Here is a 19,142-nt window from a genome sequence, read left to right as displayed (position 1 = left end):
TATTATTTCAGCGTTTAATTCATTCAATTTTATATTTCCTTTTACGTGTTTTGTGCCACTCTAAATCCCTCTGTTGCTACTTTACTAGATCCACATATTTTTTGCATTTTACCCCTTTTCAATCTTCACTCATCGTTGCAATTCCCCAGAGGGCTCGGGAGGCGAAGTTCGAGTCATGCGTCCTCCGAAACATGACCTGCCAGATCGCGCTTCTTAACACCCGCCCGCTTAACCCGGAAGCCAGCCGCAGCAATATGTCAGAGGTAACACACATTTCACCTGACAACCAAGGTCAGACTGCAGGCGCCCAGCCCGCACAAGGAGTGCGGGCTGGCCAAACCCTCCCCTAACCCGGACGACACTGGGACAATTGTGCACCGCCCTATGGGACTCCCGATCACTGCCGGTTGTGATACAGCCCGGGATTGAACCTGGGTCTGTGGTGATGCCTCTAGCGCCTGCGATGCAGTGCCTTAGACTGCTGCGCCACTTGGGAGGCCCAAGAACCACATTTCTTCACACCGATTCTGACGATAAAGAAATCACCCAAGATTGCACCATTCAGAAATACAGGTGTGAAAAGACAGCACTTTATTTAAGACAATAATTAATGAAGAGGAAATATAAACGTAAGACAAAAGCACAAGCCTGCATCTCCTCTGAGGATTTACAAGCTTAGAAATTTAATATGTGAAAAACAACCCATGCTTTACATAAACACCAGCTAAATGTATTATCGTTTGAAACATTTTACCTTTAAGGTATTTATAAGTTAAATAAACCTGAATTTGTACTTGAACAGAGTTTACATACATGATGAAACTCAGAAAGGGACTCAGTGAATGGACTCCAGGGCAATAGTCACAGTCATAAGTGCAGTGAATATCTAAGAACATTTAATTAGAAACAGAAATAGGCAGCGCAGCTGAGCAGTGGATGTTTGCCCCTTCAATGACCATGTTGAAGACCAGTTTTCAAGATTTTGGTTTTTATTTATAGAGATGATTGACATATAAATACACTGTAGAGGTGGGTTCTATTCTAAGGGGATAGACCCCTCCCATCTGACCTCTTGTTGACTCTCTCCTCACAATCTAAACGCATTGGAAAGGAGCTGAGCATACTAAACCCAGCCCTATGGTGGCAAGATGGGGCAATTACAATATCGACAATACCACTTATTCCTATCCAGTCCTTTTTCAGATCAACAATGTGAGTCAGGGAGGGTAGAGGGAAGGGAGTTATTGGCTCCCAACCAGCAGACAGACATGCAGTGTGCTTACTGTGGTGGTCTCAGTGGTTGATCAGAGGCAGAGAGAGAGAGCTAGCAGGGCTGTCAGCATCAGACCACCTCTGGACTGGAATGGAGGGGCAGGCGAGTGGCCTGGGAGAGAAAAGAGAATGGGAGAGAATGGGGACAAAGAGAATGGGAGAGGAGGGGGATAAAGAGAATGGGAGAGGAGGGGGACAAAGAATGGGAGAGGAGGGGGACAAAGAATGGGAGAGGAGGGGGACAAAGAATGGGAGACGAGGGGACAAAGATAATGGGACAGGAGGGGGACAAAGAATGGGAGAGAAGGGGGACAAAGAGAATGGGAGAGGAGGTGGACAAAGTGAATGAGTGAGGAAGTTAAAAAAATAACGTTTTTATTCCTGTCTGTACCCCCCAGTTCACCAGATGTCTTTATTGCATTTCCATGATGCATGAAAATGATCCTTGCACAAATAAGTACACAAACTAGAACCAAATTAAATTCAACATAATAAAAACAACTTTGTGACATTTAATTACTCAGTACGTCCCACCTAGGTCTTACTGCAACAGCCCACCCACTTACCAGTGACATCCAGACTAATGGTCTTGGACATTGAGATGTTGGTCACAGGGTTCTTGGCCACACAAGTGTAGACCCCTGCATTCTCCAATGAGGCGATAACAGCCATCATAGGACCAGTCCCAAGCACTGATTGGTTGTTGAATTTCCACCCGTACTCGCTGGTTGGCCGGGAGTCGGCAGAGCACTTCAGTGTAACTGTGATTACTGAGCCAATCACCACTGAGACTGGGCCAGAGATATTCACACTCTTAGGGCCATCTACAGAAAGAGGTTTAGAAAGGGGGGTCATAATTGGGAAAAGTCTAAATGGGATACTTGGGACATTCAACTCTTACGTCACCCCATTGAAGTTGAAATGTAAAACGGTTAAGGTAAGGGTTAAGGTTAGGGCTAGGTAAAGGTAAAGGTAGGGGTAGGGATTAAGGTTAGGGTTTAAGCTAGGGACATCCAAGTATCCCGGATAACACTAACCATCATACCAGTGGGGGGTTTCTGACTGTTTCTACATTATATAAACGTGTATCTTTTAAAATATTACTAAAACACCAGTACTTACAGTTCACCAGTAGCTGGTATTTAGGGCTGGTGTGTAGACCAAAGAGGTTGGTGGCGACGCACTGATAGTTTCCATCGTTAGACACCTTGACTGGACTGAAGTGCAGAGAGTTGTTAGAGATGGTGATGTCAGAGTTCAAGGTGTTGTTCAGGACCAGAGACCGGTTGTCCTTCATCCAGTAGATGGTGTCATAGCGCCCGGTGACATCACAGGTCAGGGTTAGGTTGTCAGATGCTATTGGTAATTTGTTTTGTTTAACCGTCACCGATGTTATAGCCTCTGTGAGAAGAGAGGATGTGTATTGCTTTATGTACAGTATCAAGATTTTTCATTTGATCAAATGGTTAGTTCCAGCAACGCAATAGTTGGATATATAAAACAAACGGTTGTACGATCTGATTGATTGGAAATTACTGTTTTATGTTCCTGTTTTATATATTTCCTGTTTTATATCATTATATCCTGTTAGTAGGAATAGATTGTTTTTACATCTTTAGAGATTGAAAGTAGTGTTAGGTTCAGACTCTGTGTATGAGAAGAGTTGAATTATTTAGTGGACTGCAGTGGACTGTAGGAATGTGTACTCCCAAGCCCTCTCCTGACTGAGGAGCACAGAAAAATCCAGGCTGATGGAAAAGTATGTTTGTGGAAGGAGGGGGTGAGAGCTCAAGGTATAAGTGAACACTGCACTGTATTGCATTGATGTATTTAGCTGTACATCTGCACTGAGTAAAGATTTTAAGTGTTTGGGCTCTTTTGTATGATAAGTATGTCTATTGTAATTCTTACTAGATTGTAAATAAACACAACAGAGCAAAGAATCTGAGGTCTGATTTACCAATGATGGTGAGCATCTTGGAGACAGTGCTGTTTCTGACAGTGACATTGTTGAAGGCCACACAGGTGTACTCCCCATGACTGGCTAAGGTCAGTGGGCCAGTCTCATACACTGAGCCAGTCGCCACCTGGGAGCCATTGAAGAACCAGCTGAACTGGCTGGGAGGCTGAGAGGAGGCAGAGCAGTTGAAGGTCACGATGTGTCCTGTTTCTCCAAATGCTGGTCCTGTTATAACAGGCATCTCTGGTCCATCTATAATACAAAAAACAATCAGCTAGACCCAACATCTGACTGTCACTCAATAGAGGTTATTGGCAAGAAGTACAAAGGTCATCAAAACATGTTAATTGTGTTAGAGGTGGGACTGAAACAGTTACATTGACTTTACTACAATATTTATAAGGACGTTCTCAAAGATTCCACATTAAGCTGTGGGGTTAAAGTTGAACTTTATAGCATTTGTGAACTACACTCTTAGAAAAAAAGGTGCTATCTAAAACCAAAAAAAAGGGTTCTTTGGCTGTTCCCATAGAAGAACCCTTTGAAGAACCCCTTTTGGTTCTAGGTAGAATTGTTTTGGGTTCCATGTAGAACCCTTTCCACAGAGGGTTCTACATGGAACCCAAAAGAGTTCTACCTGGAACCAAAAAGGGTTATCCTATGGGGACAGCCGCAGAACCCTTTTGAAGCCCTTTTTTCTATGAGTGTACTCACAGTTGACGATCAGTCTGTAGTTTGGGCTGGTCATGTTGCTGAGGGGGTTGGAAGCAGAACATTGATAGTCTCCGATGTCAGAATGCTGGACATAGTTGAAGGTCAGTGTATTGTTGTCCATAGAGAAGTCTGTTCTGTTATCAGCATACAGAGGCCAGCCGTTCCTCATCCACTGAATGGAGTAAACCGTTCCAGTGGTGCCACAAGTCAGAGAGAATCTCTCGTTCAGTATTGGCTGGGCTCCAATGACTTTCACCATGGTCATGGTCACAGGTGCTGTGGATAGCAGATCAAATGTTTTTTCAGCACTTTATATGTCAACTTCCATCTCATTATACTGTAGGTTGAACAGCACTTAGGCTGTGTCTAAAACCAAATGAACACAAACAAAGTAAAGCAAGTTTTAGTCCCTTGATTTTAAGAAGCAGTTACTGACTCACCAATGATGGTGAGCATCTTGGAGACAGTGCTGTTTCTGACAGTGACGTTGTTGAAGGCCACACAGGTGTACTCCCCATGACTGGCTAAGGTCAGTGGGCCAGTCTCATACACTGAGCCAGTCGCCACCTGGGAGCCATTGAAGAACCAGCTGAACTGGCTGGGAGGCTGAGAGGAGGCAGAGCAGTTGAAGGTCACGATGTGTCCTGTCATCGCTATATCCGGACTCATGATAACAGGTCTCTCTGGACCATCTGGGAAACACAAGATAACGAAGATATTGAATGACATTAGCTATTGGAACTTCCATTAGTGCATTGACCTTGGTTTGACCCCTGCAACACCCAAGCATCCCCTTGGATTTATTAGATTGGTGCCAGAAGCGAGATTAAAACCTACCCGAATTCCATTACTATGAATTCCATCTTGCCCTCATTATAGGTCAACATTAGGATTAAATTGGCAGATATCAAGTTTGGATTTTGGGCCAAAATAACCACTCACAGTTGACGATCAGTCTGTAGTTTGGGCTGGTCATGTTGCTGAGTGGGTTGGAGGCAGAACACTTATAGTCTCCGTTGTCAGAATGCTGGACAGAGTTGAAGGTCAGTGTATTATTGTCCATAGAGAAGTGTATTCTGTTGTCAGCATATAGAGGCCAGCCGTTGCTCATCCAGTGAATGGAGTAAATGGTTCCAGTGGTCTCACAGGTCAGAGAGAATGTCTGGTTCAGTATTGGCTGGGCTCCAATGACTTTCACCATGGTCATTGTGACTGGTTCTGTGAAGAAAACGTCAGAGTATCACAAGAATGTTGACTTCAATCACTGTGTGTTGATTGGCCTATATCTACAAGTTAACCAGTTTAGATGTCTCTTCCGTCTTACCAACAACAGTGAGCATCTTGGAGGCAGTGCTGTTTCTGACAGTGACGTTGTTGAAGGCCACACAGGTGTACTCCCCATGACTGGCTAAGGTCAGTGGGCCAGTCTCATACACTGAGCCACTCGCCACCTGGGAGCCATTGAAGAACCAGCTGAACTGGCTGGGAGGCTGAGAGGAGGCAGAGCAGTTGAAGATCATGATGTGTCCTGTTTCTCCAAATGCTGGTCCTGTTATAACAGGCATCTCTGGTCCATCTATAATACAAAAAACAATCAGCTAGACCCAACATCTGACTGTCACTCAATAGAGGTTATTGGCAAGAAGTTCAAAGGTCATCAAAATATGTTTATAGTGTTAGAGGTGGGATTGAAACATTTACATTGACTTTACTACAATATTTATAAAGGACGTTCTCAAAGATTCCACATTAATCCGCTGGGTTAAAGTTGAACTTTATAGCATTTGTGAACTATACTCTTAGAAAAAAGGTGCTATTTAGAACCAAAAAAGTGTTCTTTGGCTGTTCCTATAGAAGAACCCTTTGAAGAAACTCTTTTGGTTCTAGGTAAAACTGTTTTGGGTTCCATGTAGAACCCTTTCCAGAGAGGGTTCTACATGGAACCCAAAAGAGTTCTACCTGGAACAAAAAAGGGTTATCCTATGGGGACAGCCGCAGAACCCTTTTGAAGCCCTTTTTTCTATGAGTGTACTCACAGTTGACGATCAGTCTGTAGTTTGGGCTGGTCATGTTGCTGAGGGGGTTGGAAGCAGAACATTGATAGTCTCCGATGTCAGAATGCTGGACATAGTTGAAGGTCAGTGTATTGTTGTCCATAGAGAAGTCTGTTCTGTTGTCAGCATACAGAGGCCAGCCGTTCCTCATCCAGTGTATGGAGTAAACCGTTCCAGTGGTGCCACAGGTCAGAGAGAATCTCTCGTTCAGTATTGGCTGGGCTCCAATGACTTTCACCATGGTCATGGTCACAGGTGCTGTGGATAGCAGATCAAATGTTTTTTCAGCACTTTATATGTCAACTTCCATGTCATTATACTGTAGGTTCAACAGCACTTAGGCTGTGTCTAAAACCAAATGAACACAAACAAAGTAAAGCAAGTTTTAGTCCCTTGATTTTAAGAAGCAGTTACTGACTCACCAATGATGGTGAGCATCTTGGAGACAGTGCTGTTTCTGACAGTGATGTTGTTGAAGGCCACACAGGTGTACTCCCCATGACTGGCTAAGGTCAGTGGGCCAGTCTCATACACTGAGCCAGTCGCCACCTGGGAGCCATTGAAGAACCAGCTGAACTGGCTGGGAGGCTGAGAGGAGGCAGAGCAGTTGAAGGTCACGATGTGTCCTGTCATCGCTATATCCGAACCCATGATAACAGGTCTCTCTGGACCATCTGGGAAACACAAGATAATGAAGATATTGAATTACATTAGCTATTGGAACTTCCATTAGTGCATTGACCTTGGTTTGACCCCTGCAACACCCAAGCATCCCCTTGGATTTATTAGATTGGTGCCAGAAGCGAGATTAAAACCTACCCGAATTCCATTACTATGAATTCCATCTTGCCCTCATTATAGGTCAAAATTAGGATTAAATTGGCAGATATCAAGTTTGGATTTTGGCCCAAAATAACCACTCACAGTTGACGATCAGTCTGTAGTTTGGGCTGGTCATGTTGCTGAGTGGGTTGGAGGCAGAACACTTATAGTCTCCGTTGTCAGAATGCTGGACAGAGTTGAAGGTCAGTGTATTATTGTCCATAGAGAAGTGTATTCTGTTGTCAGCATATAGAGGCCAGCCGTTGCTCATCCAGTGAATGGAGTAAATGGTTCCAGTGGTCTCACAGGTCAGAGAGAATGTCTGGTTCAGTATTGGCTGGGCTCCAATGACTTTCACCATGGTCATTGTGACTGGTTCTGTGAAGAAAACGTCAGAGTATCACAAGAATGTTGACTTCAATCACTGTGTGTTGATTGGCCTATATCTACAAGTTAACCAGTTTAGATGTCTCTTCCGTCTTACCAACAACAGTGAGCATCTTGGAGGCAGTGCTGTTTCTGACAGTGACGTTGTTGAAGGCCACACAGGTGTACTCCCCATGACTGGCTAAGGTCAGTGGGCCAGTCTCATACACTGAGCCACTCGCCACCTGGGAGCCATTGAAGAACCAGCTGAACTGGCTGGGAGGCTGAGAGGAGGCAGAGCAGTTGAAGGTCACGATGTGTCCTGTCATCGCTATATCCGGACTCATGATAACAGGTCTCTCTGGACCATCTGGGAAACACAAGATAATGAAGATATTGAATGACATTAGCTATTGGAACTTCCATTAGTGCATTTACCTTGGTTTGACCCCTGCAACACCCAAGCATCCCCTTGCATTTATTACATTGGTGCCAGAAGTGGGATCAAAACCTACCCCTATTCCATTATTATAAATTCCATCCTTCCTTCATTATTGGTCAAAATTAGAATTGCATTTGCAGATACGTTTGGTTTTGGGCAATAATAACTACTCACAGTTGACGACCAGTGTATATACTGGGCTGGTCATGTTGCTGAGGGGGTTGGAGGCAGAACACTGATAGTCTCCGTTGTCAGAATGCTGGACAGAGTTGAAGGTCAGTGTATTATTGTCCATAGAGAAGTCTGTTCTGTTATCAGCATACAGAGGCCAGCCGTTCTTCATCCAGTGAATGGAGTAAATGGTTCCAGTGGTCTCACAGTTCAGAGTAAACAAGTAGTCTGCTATTGGCTGGGCACCAATGACTTTCACCATGGCCATGGTTACAGGTTCTGTGAAAAAAACATCAGTGTCACAATAATACTGACTACAATCACAATCACTGTATGTTGAATGGAATATATCTACATGTACAAGTTACGTTTGGATGACTCTTCAGTCTTACCAACAACAGTGAGCATCTTGGAAACAGTGCTGTTTCTGACAGTGACGTTGTTGAAGGCCACACAGGTGTACTCCCCATGACTGGCTAAGGTCAGTGGGCCAGTCTTGTACACTGAGCCACTCACCACCTGGGAGCCATTGAAGAACCAGCTAAACTGGCTGGGAGGCTGAGAGGAGGCAGAGCAGTTGAAGGTCACGATGTGTCCTGTCATTGCTATAGCTGGACTAGTTACGTCAGGTCTCTCTGGTCCAACTGTTTAACACAAGACAGTATGGTTAGTCTTATGGTCTTACTATTTTGACAAAGAATGTAGCCTTAGAACAGCTCATAGGTGCAGAAGCCTATCTCCTGTTTCTGTTGCGTGTTGCAGCTTGATGTATAAGTACATCCCCTGGACAGGACACTAGGTTTTCACAGGCCCTTACTCCCAATTTATCTCCTCAGTGCTGAGTGCCAAGTAAAGACACATTGGGTACCATTCTTACAGTCGTTGGTATGACTCGTCCAGGGATCAAGCCCCCAGTGGTGAAAAAAGAACCCAATTGTCATACTCAAGTAAAAGTGAAAGTCACCCAGTACAAAACTACTTGAGTTAAAATCTAAAAGTATTTGGTTTTAAATCTACTTAAATATCAAAAGTAAATGTAATTGCTAAAATATGCTTAAACTTCTTAGGGCTAGGCCCCTTTTTGTCAATTTCTGCCTGAATGACATGCCCAGGGTAAACTGGTACCATTGGAAAGAAAACACTTTGAAGTTTGTAGAAATTTTAAAAATAATGTAGGAAAATATAACACAATAGATATGGTAGGAGAAAAGACAAAGACAAACCAACCGGAATTTTTCTTTTTTTAGAGACCATCCTTTTAGAATGGCAAGTAAAAGGTCATATTGAAAATTAGCTCCCTGGATGCAATTCCTATGGCTTCCACAGGGTGTCAGCAGTGTATGTTCAAGGTTTCAGGCTTGTAACTTCAAAAACGAATAAGAAATATCAGTTTTAATACAGGGACACAATCTTGGAAATTCGTGTTTGCGCGTGCCATGAATACAGGATGCACCTGCTAAAATCGGTTTCCTATTGAACATACTTCTTTCCTAAAGAAATATTATACTTTGATTACATTTTAGGGTATCTGAGGAGTAAATAGAAACGTATTTTGACTTGTTGAAACAAAGTTTAGGGGTAGATTTTCAGATTCCTTTCTCTGCATGTTGAACGAGTGGATTACTCAAATCGATGGTGCCAACTAAACTGACTTTTTGGGATATAAAGAAGGATTTTATCTAACAAAACTACACTACATGTTATAGCTGGGACCTTTTGGATGACAAATCAGAGGAAGATTTTCAAAAAGTAAGTGAATATTTAATCGGTATTTGTGAATTTCTGAAACCTGTGCCGTGGAAATTTTTTTGGGGTGTGGGGCTGTCCTCAAACAATTGCATGGCATGTTTTCGCTGTAATAGCTACTGTAAATCGATCAGTGCAGTTAGATTAACAAGAATTTAAGCTTTCAACCGATGTAAGACACGTATATGTTAACAAACAAGACGGGACGATTTTCTTGTTTAAAAAAATTGCAGATAGCCAGGGGCAAACTCAAACATCATGTACAAACCAGACATTTGTGCTTAGTGAGTCCGCCAGATCAGTGGCAGTAGGGATGACCAGGCATGTTCTGTTGATAAGTGCATGAATTGGACCATTTTTCTGTCCTGCTTAGCATTCAAAATGTAACAAGTACTTTTGGGTGTCAGGGAGTAAAGAGTAAGGAGTAAAAAGTACATAATTTTATTTAGGAATGTGGTGGAGTAAAAGTTGCCCAAAATATAAATAATAAAGTAAAATACAGATACCCCAAAAAACTACTTAAGTACTACTTTAAAGTATTTTTACTTAAGTACTTTACACCTCTGCAAGCTCCCAACCTTCTAATCTCAGGGCGGACACTCAAACTACAAGGCCATTGAATTGGTTTTATCAGACAAAGATTACCAGCTCTTGTAATACTCACAGTTCACCACAAGCTTGTATGTCATGCTGGTCAGGTTGCTAACAGCATTAATGGCCTCACAGAGATATTCTCCACTGTCAGAAAACTTGATTGGGTTGATAACCATTGTCTTGTTGTCCGTAGAGAAGAATGTTCGGTTGTTTAGGGAGATGAGCTGGCCGTTAATCAACCAATGAATGTAGACTACAGGTCCAGTCACCTCACACCGCAGAGTGAAGGACTGATCCAGTATCGGTAGCTTCCCATCACGGTTCAACGACACCGCTGATATCGGCTCTATGGTAAAAAGAAGTGGAAGAGTACTTCACTCGATCAGTGGTAAAAATACCATTGTATTCATAACCATCAATAATCAAATATTCACTACCAACTATATGACATTTCGTAACGATGAATGTTGCCTCACCCACGATCTTTATCATTGCGGTCATGGAGGCGTATCGGAGTGTGACATTGTTGTGGGCTAAGCATGCGTAACTTCCTGTCTGGTTCTCCCTGGTGTTCTGCAGGCTCAGCTGTGGACTTTGCTCGTTGAGGAACACCCCATTAAACCTCCACTTGTAGGACTCAGTGGGTTTGGACTGAGCGGAGCAGGACAGAGTGATGTCAGAGCCCGTCTTGTAGGCTGTATGTCCTATGGTCATCTCAGGAACTACCATCATGGTGAGTTGACTTGGGCCATCTACGGGAGGAATGAATAACAATGAAGTGTTGGGTAAACATTACCTAGAATATGTTTCCGTCCTGCTCTATTGTGCAGGCTGAGGAACTAAACACAGTGTACTAATGATCCATGCAAATAATGACCTGGATCATGTGGACACAGAGGAATGGTTTGGGATGAAAATGGGCATATTACATCATTGCATAGAATGCTGGCTCTCAATGACAAGGTACAATCCATGTCTGTTGTGTATGACTCATGTTTATTGAGTTTATTTTATTTTTACAGGGACAGTGCACATTAATCAACGTTTCAGTAAAAGTGCCGGTTTTAGCCAGCCGGCTAATTTTCAACCGCAGTCCCTGGGCAGGTTATTAAAAACAATTACAATATAGACAATCATAGAACAGTGAGCACACGCAGAGTAACATAGGACAAGCAAGACATAGCATACAGACAGAGCAACATAGGGCAAGCAAGATGTAGCATACAGACAGAGCAACATAGAACAAAAAGCAACAAGACAAAATCCATAAAAACAAAGTGTTTCCACACCTCACAAGCTACAGACAACATGGAAAGCGGCAATACACAGCTAGGGATTATGTTCACAAATCTGATTGACCTTTAGCCATGTCTTCATGCATTTTGTGAAAGTGTGATATGTGGTGCAGTTATGTGTGTCTGATGGCAGTGTATTCCAGACATGGGACGCTCTCACAGAGAAAGCGGATTTACTAAAGGTGCTTTTCCTTAAGGGAACTATACAGTCACCTCTCATGGCAGACCTTGTGGATCTGCTGCCATATGTTTGGATTTTCTGTTTAACAAAAGTACTGAGTGGAGGGGGAGCTAGGCCATTTAGGATCTTGAATACAAGACATGCGTCGGTGTATTGCACCAGATTTTCCCAACTCAGGAGCTCATGCTTTCTGAGGATGTAACAGTGATGATGGCTATTGGGCTTCCTATCGAGCACTTTGAGAGCCTGTTTGTAGACAGACTGAATAGGTTTTAATGTTGTATAGCAAGCTTGGGTCCAACTAGTCAAGCAGTATGTTAAGTGGGGGAGTATCATCGATTTGAAGTACAGTCTTGCTACCTCTGTGGTCAAACAATTTCGTATAAATCGGAAATTAGCTAGGTTGAATTTGGTTATTTGAATTACCTTTTTCACATGCTTTTTAAAAGAGAGGTTGGAATCAAGTATGATTCCAAGGTACTTAAAATCAGATACCACCTGGAGCTTCTCCCCTGACACATAGACATCTGGCTCAGTAGCATCTGTTGCCCTCTTTGTGAAGAACATGCAAACAGTTTTTTTCACATTGAGATGCAAACACGAGTCACTGAGCCACTTTGTAACCTGGACCATTACAGTAGTGAGTTCTTGTGCAGCTTGTTGTTTGCTCTTTGCATGCACATATATCACTGTATCATCTGCATACATTTGAACTTCAGACCCAGTGCAGACGGAAGGCAGATCATTAATGTACAGGCTGAACAAGAGGGGCCCCAGTATTGACCCTTGGGGCACGCCCACATCATAGCTAAGAGTGGGCGACAGCTCATTGCTCACTCTGACACACTGAGTTCTGCCTTCAAGGTATGATTTCATCCATCTCAAGGCATCGGGGGAAAAGTTGAACTTGGACAATTTTGTGATGAGAATCTCATGGTTAACAGTATCGAAAGCCTTCCTTAGGTCCAGAAACACAGCCCCAACAACGCCCCCTTTGTCCATCTTGGACTTCACATTTTCCAGAAGAAAGCAGTTGGCCGTTTCTGTGGAGTGTTTCGCTCTGAAGCCAAACTGCATGGAGTGTAATGTGAAGGGGCTGTTGTTGAGGTGGGAAATCAGTTGTTCTGCTACACACTTTTCAACAACCTTCGACACTACAGGTAGTATACTAATGGGCCTGTAGTTACTCACGTCAGCAGGGTCGCCCGATTTAAAGATGGCCGTTATTATGGCTGACTTCCATACCCTTGGAAACACCCCCAGACCAATAGATGTGTTGGTGACCTTAGTAATGGGGCCAATGAGTGACTCTTTGTAGTTTTTAAGAAAGGTAGAGTCCAGCCCAAACACATCTTTGGATTTAGAGTTCTTTAGTGAGCTAATCACCTTGTTCACCTTTGACTCAGAAACCTCCCTTATGATGAAGACAGGTTGAGCGTCATTCACTAGCACTGAGCCCAATAAACCAGTGGAGGGGTTCTGTGTCAGTACCTTGACAGAGTCAATAAAGTAGGAATTGAAGGCTATTGCTATTTCGACTGCATCCTGTGTTAGATTGTTATTCACCATGATTTCTAGTCTTGTTGCAGTGTTACTATGGTCTTTCCCTGTTAACTTTTTTAGATTCTCCCAGATCAATTTTGAATTTCCCTTTGCCTCACCAATTATGTTAATAAAAAAGTTTGCCTTGGCCTGTCTGATTTCTTTCATCACCTTATTTCTCAACATGGTAAACCTACGTCTGTCATGCTCTAATTTGGATTTTAGGGCTGTTTTTAGAGCATAATCTCGTTCTTTCATCAATTTCCAAATTTCTCCATTTAGCCAAGGAAGAGTGCTCTTTTGGCCAGGTTTGGATTTGATTTTCTTTAGGAAACCATTTATTGTAGCCTGGATTGTGGATAGAAAAACCTCACTATCAGCTTCCACGTCTGTATAGGACAAGAGATCATTCCAGTTAATTCCATTAATTGCTTTTTCAAAATAGTTTAATTCACTCTTAGGTATTCTTAGTTGATCCGGCTTTCTAACAGTAGAGAGCTTAAACCTGCTCTTAGACAAATGTGCACTGCATACTCTGATACTCACATCTAACATTGAGGCCAATGGGCTGGCTGGTGCCATTGCTGATTCCATTGATGACCTCACATCTGAACGGCCCTTCATCGTGTCGTGTCACACTGACTATGGAGAGAGTGCTGTTCCCAACTCCAAGCCGAACTCTGTCACTGGCTGTGACCTCTGAGCTGCCATTCATCCAGCGGTAGGAGAGGGAGGTGCCAGAGGAGACGGAGCAGGTGAAAATGGCAGTGTCGTTTAATTCCACTAGATCAGTGGCGTTGGCCCTTAGAGTCACGTTTGAAATGGGCTCTGTGGGTGAGAGAGTAGATGGCAGTCAAGATAAGATGGATGTGTCTCAAGAAAGGTTTTTGTGTGTGTTACTGAATTACAACCATATAGTTGCTATTTCTTTCACACTGAAACACTTGTTATGGAAATTAATCTAAATATGCTATTTTGTTTACTTATCATAAAGACCAGGTTTCAGGATTGAGCCCTGTTAAGCCCTTAGTGTCTTTGAAAACATAAAATGTATTGTGTACGTCTTATCTGAAATTGAAAAGAACAGTTTGCTCATACTCTGTGATCTGTGTAAGGTATTATGAAGGTCAACTTCACTATAGGTTCAGAAAACATTGACATTTTTAAGAGTTAGCTTTCCATGTCAGGAAAATTACTTTTATTATTATGACAGAGATGAATCATTGATAGACAATGTATCTGCATCTGTGGAGGCTGCTGAGGGGAGAATGGCTCATAATAATGGCTGGAATGGAATGGTATCAAAAACATGGTTTTCATATGTTTGATACCATTCCATTCACTTCATTACACTCAATTTCAGCTATTATTATTAGCTGTCCTTCCCTCATCAGCCTCCTCTGGTGTGCAAGCATGTTTGCATGTGAACCTACGTGCAAGTAAGTATGTGAATAGGAAGTTACCGTGTGTGGCATTGAGAGGGAGTCTACCATCGTAGAAAGATAAACAGACAGGCAGAGGTCAGTTCCTTACCCTGGACAGACAAAGTCACCACAGCATACAGGACTGGCTCCATTCCCTGCACGGTATATCGTCCTGAGTCGTTGAGTTGGAGAGAGCTTATGGACAGCTCTGAGGAGGAGCGGTTGAATGAGACTCTGCCTTGATAACTTGTTCTCATAATACTGCCACCAGGATAGAAAAGTACGATGGCTGTAGTTTCATATGACCAGGTCCCTATGTTGATGGGGCTTTGAGGAACTAGGTTCAGTGTGACATTACTGCCCACAGCTAAGGGGTTCATCGAGGGAACCACCACCTGGCCAGAAACACCTAGAAGAGGATGGATTGATGAGTTTAGTTCATGTTTTGAGATAATATTAATCAGTACAAAAGTCTTTAAAGTCCTTTAAATATTTTAATTGAAATGAATCAAATCTTCAGACTAAGGAACTTTAACAGAAATACAAGCTTTTGTTTACAAATTAGTGCCTTCAAGTTGAACGCATAATTTACAACATGACCTAGTATCTATGTCTAATGTCTACTCTAGACATTGGTTGGTTGTCAATGTCAGATAAATAGAAATCTCCATCTTTCTGACTTGATACTGTTTGACTGAAGTTCATCAACCAAACAGAGACATTTGAACAACCTGTTACTTATTTAACAAAGCGTTTGTGACATATAGCACAAATAGGCAGCAATATATTTCCAGAACGAGCTTATCGTCCACTTTACCTGTCGTGACGTTGAGCAGCACCAGGATGAGAACCCACACCAGAGGATGGTCCATAGTTCTGCCACTTATCAAACACAGATCAGAAATGAACGGGACACTTTCCTATGAACCAAATGGCTGTCCAGACTTCTTGATAATTCCAAACATGTCGATACTGCACAGTCACAGTCTCCTCTCAATCAGCAAATATTTATTCAGGATCATGTAATGGTGCTGGAGTCAGGTGATGCTAATGTACCTACCCACCCTACCTGTCGCCAGAACACACTCACACACACCTACCCAACTACCCACACCCTGTTATGCCCACATACATTTTTCCCACTGTGTTTCTTGTTGACACACAGGGGTGTTTTCATGTTGATTATGGTTTACTGTAAATCTGATCAACTCTGTCTGTCCTATACGGGTCCTGGGAGAAGGCTGGATGGTACATGGCCAATGAGGCCGGGGATAGGTCCTCTGATGCTAATCCTCATGATCCATCCACAGTGGCTAAGGCAACCGGGGCTCATAAGACACTGTTCACATTGAACCTGTCAAGAAAACACTTACAGTGCCGTGAAAAAGTATTTGCCGTCTTTCTGACTTTCTATATTTTTGCATAGTTTTGACATTGAATGTTATCAGATCTTCAACCGAAACCCAATTTTAGAAAAAGGGAACCTGAGTTTACAAATAACAAAATAAATTGATACTTATTTTATTTCTTTAATTTAAAAAGATATGCAGCACCCAATTCCCCTGTGTGAAAATGTAATTGCCCCTTTACACTCAATAAATGGTTGTGCCACCTTTATCTGCAATGACTCCAACCAAACACTTCCTGTAGTTGTTGATCAGTCTCTCACCTCGTTGTGGAGGAATTTTGGCCCACTCTTCCATGCAGAACTGCTTTAACTCAGAGACCTTTTGGGGTTTTCAAGCATGAACTGCTCGTTTCAAGTCCTGCCACAGCATCTCAATTGGGATTATGTCTGGACTTTGACTAGGCCATTTCAAAACATAAAATTGTGTTCTGCATCGTTGTCTTGCTACATGACCCAGCTGCTCTTCAGCTTCAGCTCACAGCCAGATGCCCTGATATTCTCCTGTAGAATTCTCTGATACAGAGCAGAATTCATGATTCCCTCTGTTAAGGCAAGTCGTCCAGATCCTGAGGCACCAAAGCATCTCCAAACCATCACACTACCGCTATCATGCTTGACCATTGGTATGAGGTTCTTACTGTGGAATGCAGTGTTTGGTTTTCGCCAGGCATAATGGGACCCATCTCGTCCAAAAAGGTATACATAGAACATTCTTCCAAAAGTCTTGATGATCATCCAGATGCATCCAGATGATTGTTGACAAACTTGAATCAATGTTTTGGACGACATGGGTCCCATTATGCCTGGCGAACCATCAAGACTCTTCCCAGGCAATCGGGGAAGAAGGGCCTTGGTCAGTGAGGTGACCAAGAACCCGATGGTCACTCTGTCAGAGCTCCAGAGTTCCTCTGTGTAGATTGGTAGAACCTTTGCAAAAGGCACCTAAAATGTCTCAGACCATAAGATACAAGATTCTCTGGTCTGATGAAACCAAGATTGAACTCTTTGGCCTGAATGCCAAGTGTCATGTCTGGAGGAAACCTGGCACCATCCTTACTGTGATGCATGGTGGTGGTAACATCATGCTGCGGGGATCTTTTTCAGCGGCAAGAACTGGGAGACTAGTAAGGATCAAGGTAAAGATGAATGGAGCAAAGTACAGAGAGATCCTTGATGAAAACCTGCTCCAGGGGCCTCCGACTGGGGCGACAGTTTACCTTCCAACAAGTCAATGACCCTTAGTACACAGCGAAGAAAACACAGGAGTGACTTTGGGACAAGTCTCTGAATGTTCTTGAGTGGCCCAGCCAGAGCCCAGACTTGAACCCGATCGAACATCTCTGGAGAGACCTGAAAATGGCTGTGCAGCGATGCTCCCATCCAACCTGACAGAACTTCATAGGATCTGCAGAGAAGAGCGGTAGAAACTCCCCAAGTACAGGTGTGCCAAGCTTGTAGTGTCATACCCAAGAAGAATCAAGGCTGAAATCACTGCAAAAGGTGCTTCAACAAAGTACTGAGTAAAGGGTCTGCATACTTACTGTATGTAAATGTCTTTGTCATTATGGGGTATTTTGTGTAGATTGAGGGGGATTTTTTTTAAATACATTTTTGAATAGGGCTGTAACGTAACAAAATGTGTAAAAAGTCAAGGGGTCTGAATACTTTCTCAATGCACTGTACTGTACTGTACATGTACAAATAAATACTATACATGTACAAATATTCCCATATAGGTACTATTTCCATATAGATATAGATATTCATTTATAGGTAAACAGTAATACTCAGGCACTATTCAATTCAATTCAAATGGGCTTTATTGGCATGGCGTAATGCTTTCTTTAGGAGAAGTATCGGAGTCAGGCGCAGGACACAGGGACGAGTGCAAACAAACGTGTTTACTCAAAAACCACAATAAAACTTCTCCCACAGCAAAATAAGAGGGTTGGGAGAAACACCTCCAACAACCACAAAACATGAACAATCACGGACAAGACAAACAGGAAAGCCAGAGGGTTAAATAATGAACATAATCAGGGAATCATAAACAGTTGTGTAAAATTAAGACAAAACAAAACGAACAGGGAAACATAGATTGGTGGGGACTAGTAAGCCGTTGACGTCGACCGCCGAACACTGCCCGAACAAGGAGAGGGACTGACTTCGGCGGAAGTCGTGACACATGGGAAACATGTTTACATAGCCAAATCAAGTTAAATAAACAATAAACAAAAGTGAGAAGACACAAAACAACATAAAAAAAACGATTTGAAATTAACTTTAAATATTGCACTCATAAAAGTTTTAAAAATATAGACATTTCAAGTCTTATTTCACTATTTAATAGAAATAAAAAAATATTATAAAAAAGCTTTTTCTTCTGGAACCCTTCTTGAATTCCAAAGAATCATCAAAGAACCCTTTCTTAGAAGGATGGTGAAAAGGTTTTCAGTAGAACCCTTTGCCTTACAAAGAATCCTCGTCTTCCAAAAAGGGTTCTTCAGATGAAAATGGTTATTGGCAGAAACATATCCCTTAGTAAAGAACCCGTTTGGAACCCTTTTGTCTAAGAGTGTATACTGTATGCCATCTACATCAAAGCTGGTTGCAGCCTTTTTATTACTGCATGTTTGGTCATGGACTGCTTCACACTCAGTGATATTGACTGGGATTTAATAGAGACATGAATCCATCTGTCACTCTGTTTACCGTTTATTATACAAACCCACTAACCACAGGTTACACAGGTCCACACACATCACTCTAGTCACTGTTTACTGTATCTACACGGTCCAGCAGTAAATAACTCTTCTTAGGTCAGACATAAATACTGTAACCATCCAGGTCTGGAGAGATGAAGAGGGTTGCGATACAAGGAAGTTGGAAATTCACCAAATGGTAAAATGTATTAAAAAAAAATACCATCTAATTTCAGAGTAATTTCAATACTAATCTCTGGGCTTCAATATTGGCTTGGGGTTTTGATGTAAATGTACATTACAGTGCCTTGCAAAATGATTCATCCTTTTTGGTGTTTTTCCTATTTTGTTGCATTACAACCTGTAATTTAAATGGATTTTAATTCTGACTTTATATAATGGACATTCACAAAATAGTCCAAATTGGTGAAATTAAATTTAAAAAATTA

The 19,142-nt window shown here is 42.4% G+C and overlaps 1 protein-coding gene across 4 annotated transcripts; it reads right to left on the bottom strand.

The window, feature by feature from the left end:
• Positions 1-560: 560 nt before the first annotated feature.
• On the bottom strand, positions 561-15,616 carry ceacam1 (CEA cell adhesion molecule 1). Of its 4 annotated transcripts, XM_029736968.1 has the most exons (19): positions 15,401-15,609; positions 14,693-14,992; positions 13,706-13,987; positions 10,618-10,893; positions 10,212-10,487; positions 8,194-8,445; positions 7,805-8,080; positions 7,307-7,558; positions 6,925-7,200; positions 6,423-6,674; positions 5,983-6,258; positions 5,271-5,522; positions 4,889-5,164; positions 4,387-4,638; positions 3,947-4,222; positions 3,233-3,484; positions 2,395-2,673; positions 1,839-2,096; positions 561-1,384 (listed from the first exon to the last, which is right to left on the bottom strand). In XM_029736968.1, the coding sequence occupies exons 1-19, from the start codon at positions 15,453-15,455 to the stop codon at positions 1,305-1,307; spliced, it is 4,698 nt and encodes a 1,565-aa protein (XP_029592828.1). In that variant the 5' UTR covers positions 15,456-15,609; the 3' UTR covers positions 561-1,304. The 4 variants fall into 4 exon arrangements, with proteins under 4 accessions (XP_029592828.1, XP_029592831.1, XP_029592830.1 ...); XM_029736971.1 differs by lacking the exons at positions 4,889-5,164; positions 5,271-5,522 and having other exon boundaries at positions 1,246-1,384; positions 15,401-15,616; XM_029736970.1 differs by lacking the exons at positions 5,983-6,258; positions 6,423-6,674 and having other exon boundaries at positions 1,246-1,384; positions 15,401-15,612.
• Between the last annotated feature and the right edge of the window lie 3,526 nt (positions 15,617-19,142).

The sequence above is a fragment of the Salmo trutta genome, chromosome 37, assembly GCF_901001165.1.
Source record: "Salmo trutta chromosome 37, fSalTru1.1, whole genome shotgun sequence".
Lineage (NCBI taxonomy): Eukaryota > Metazoa > Chordata > Actinopteri > Salmoniformes > Salmonidae > Salmo > Salmo trutta.
The sequence above is the reverse complement of the archived record's forward strand: the minus strand, read 5'-3'. Positions and strand labels throughout refer to the sequence as shown.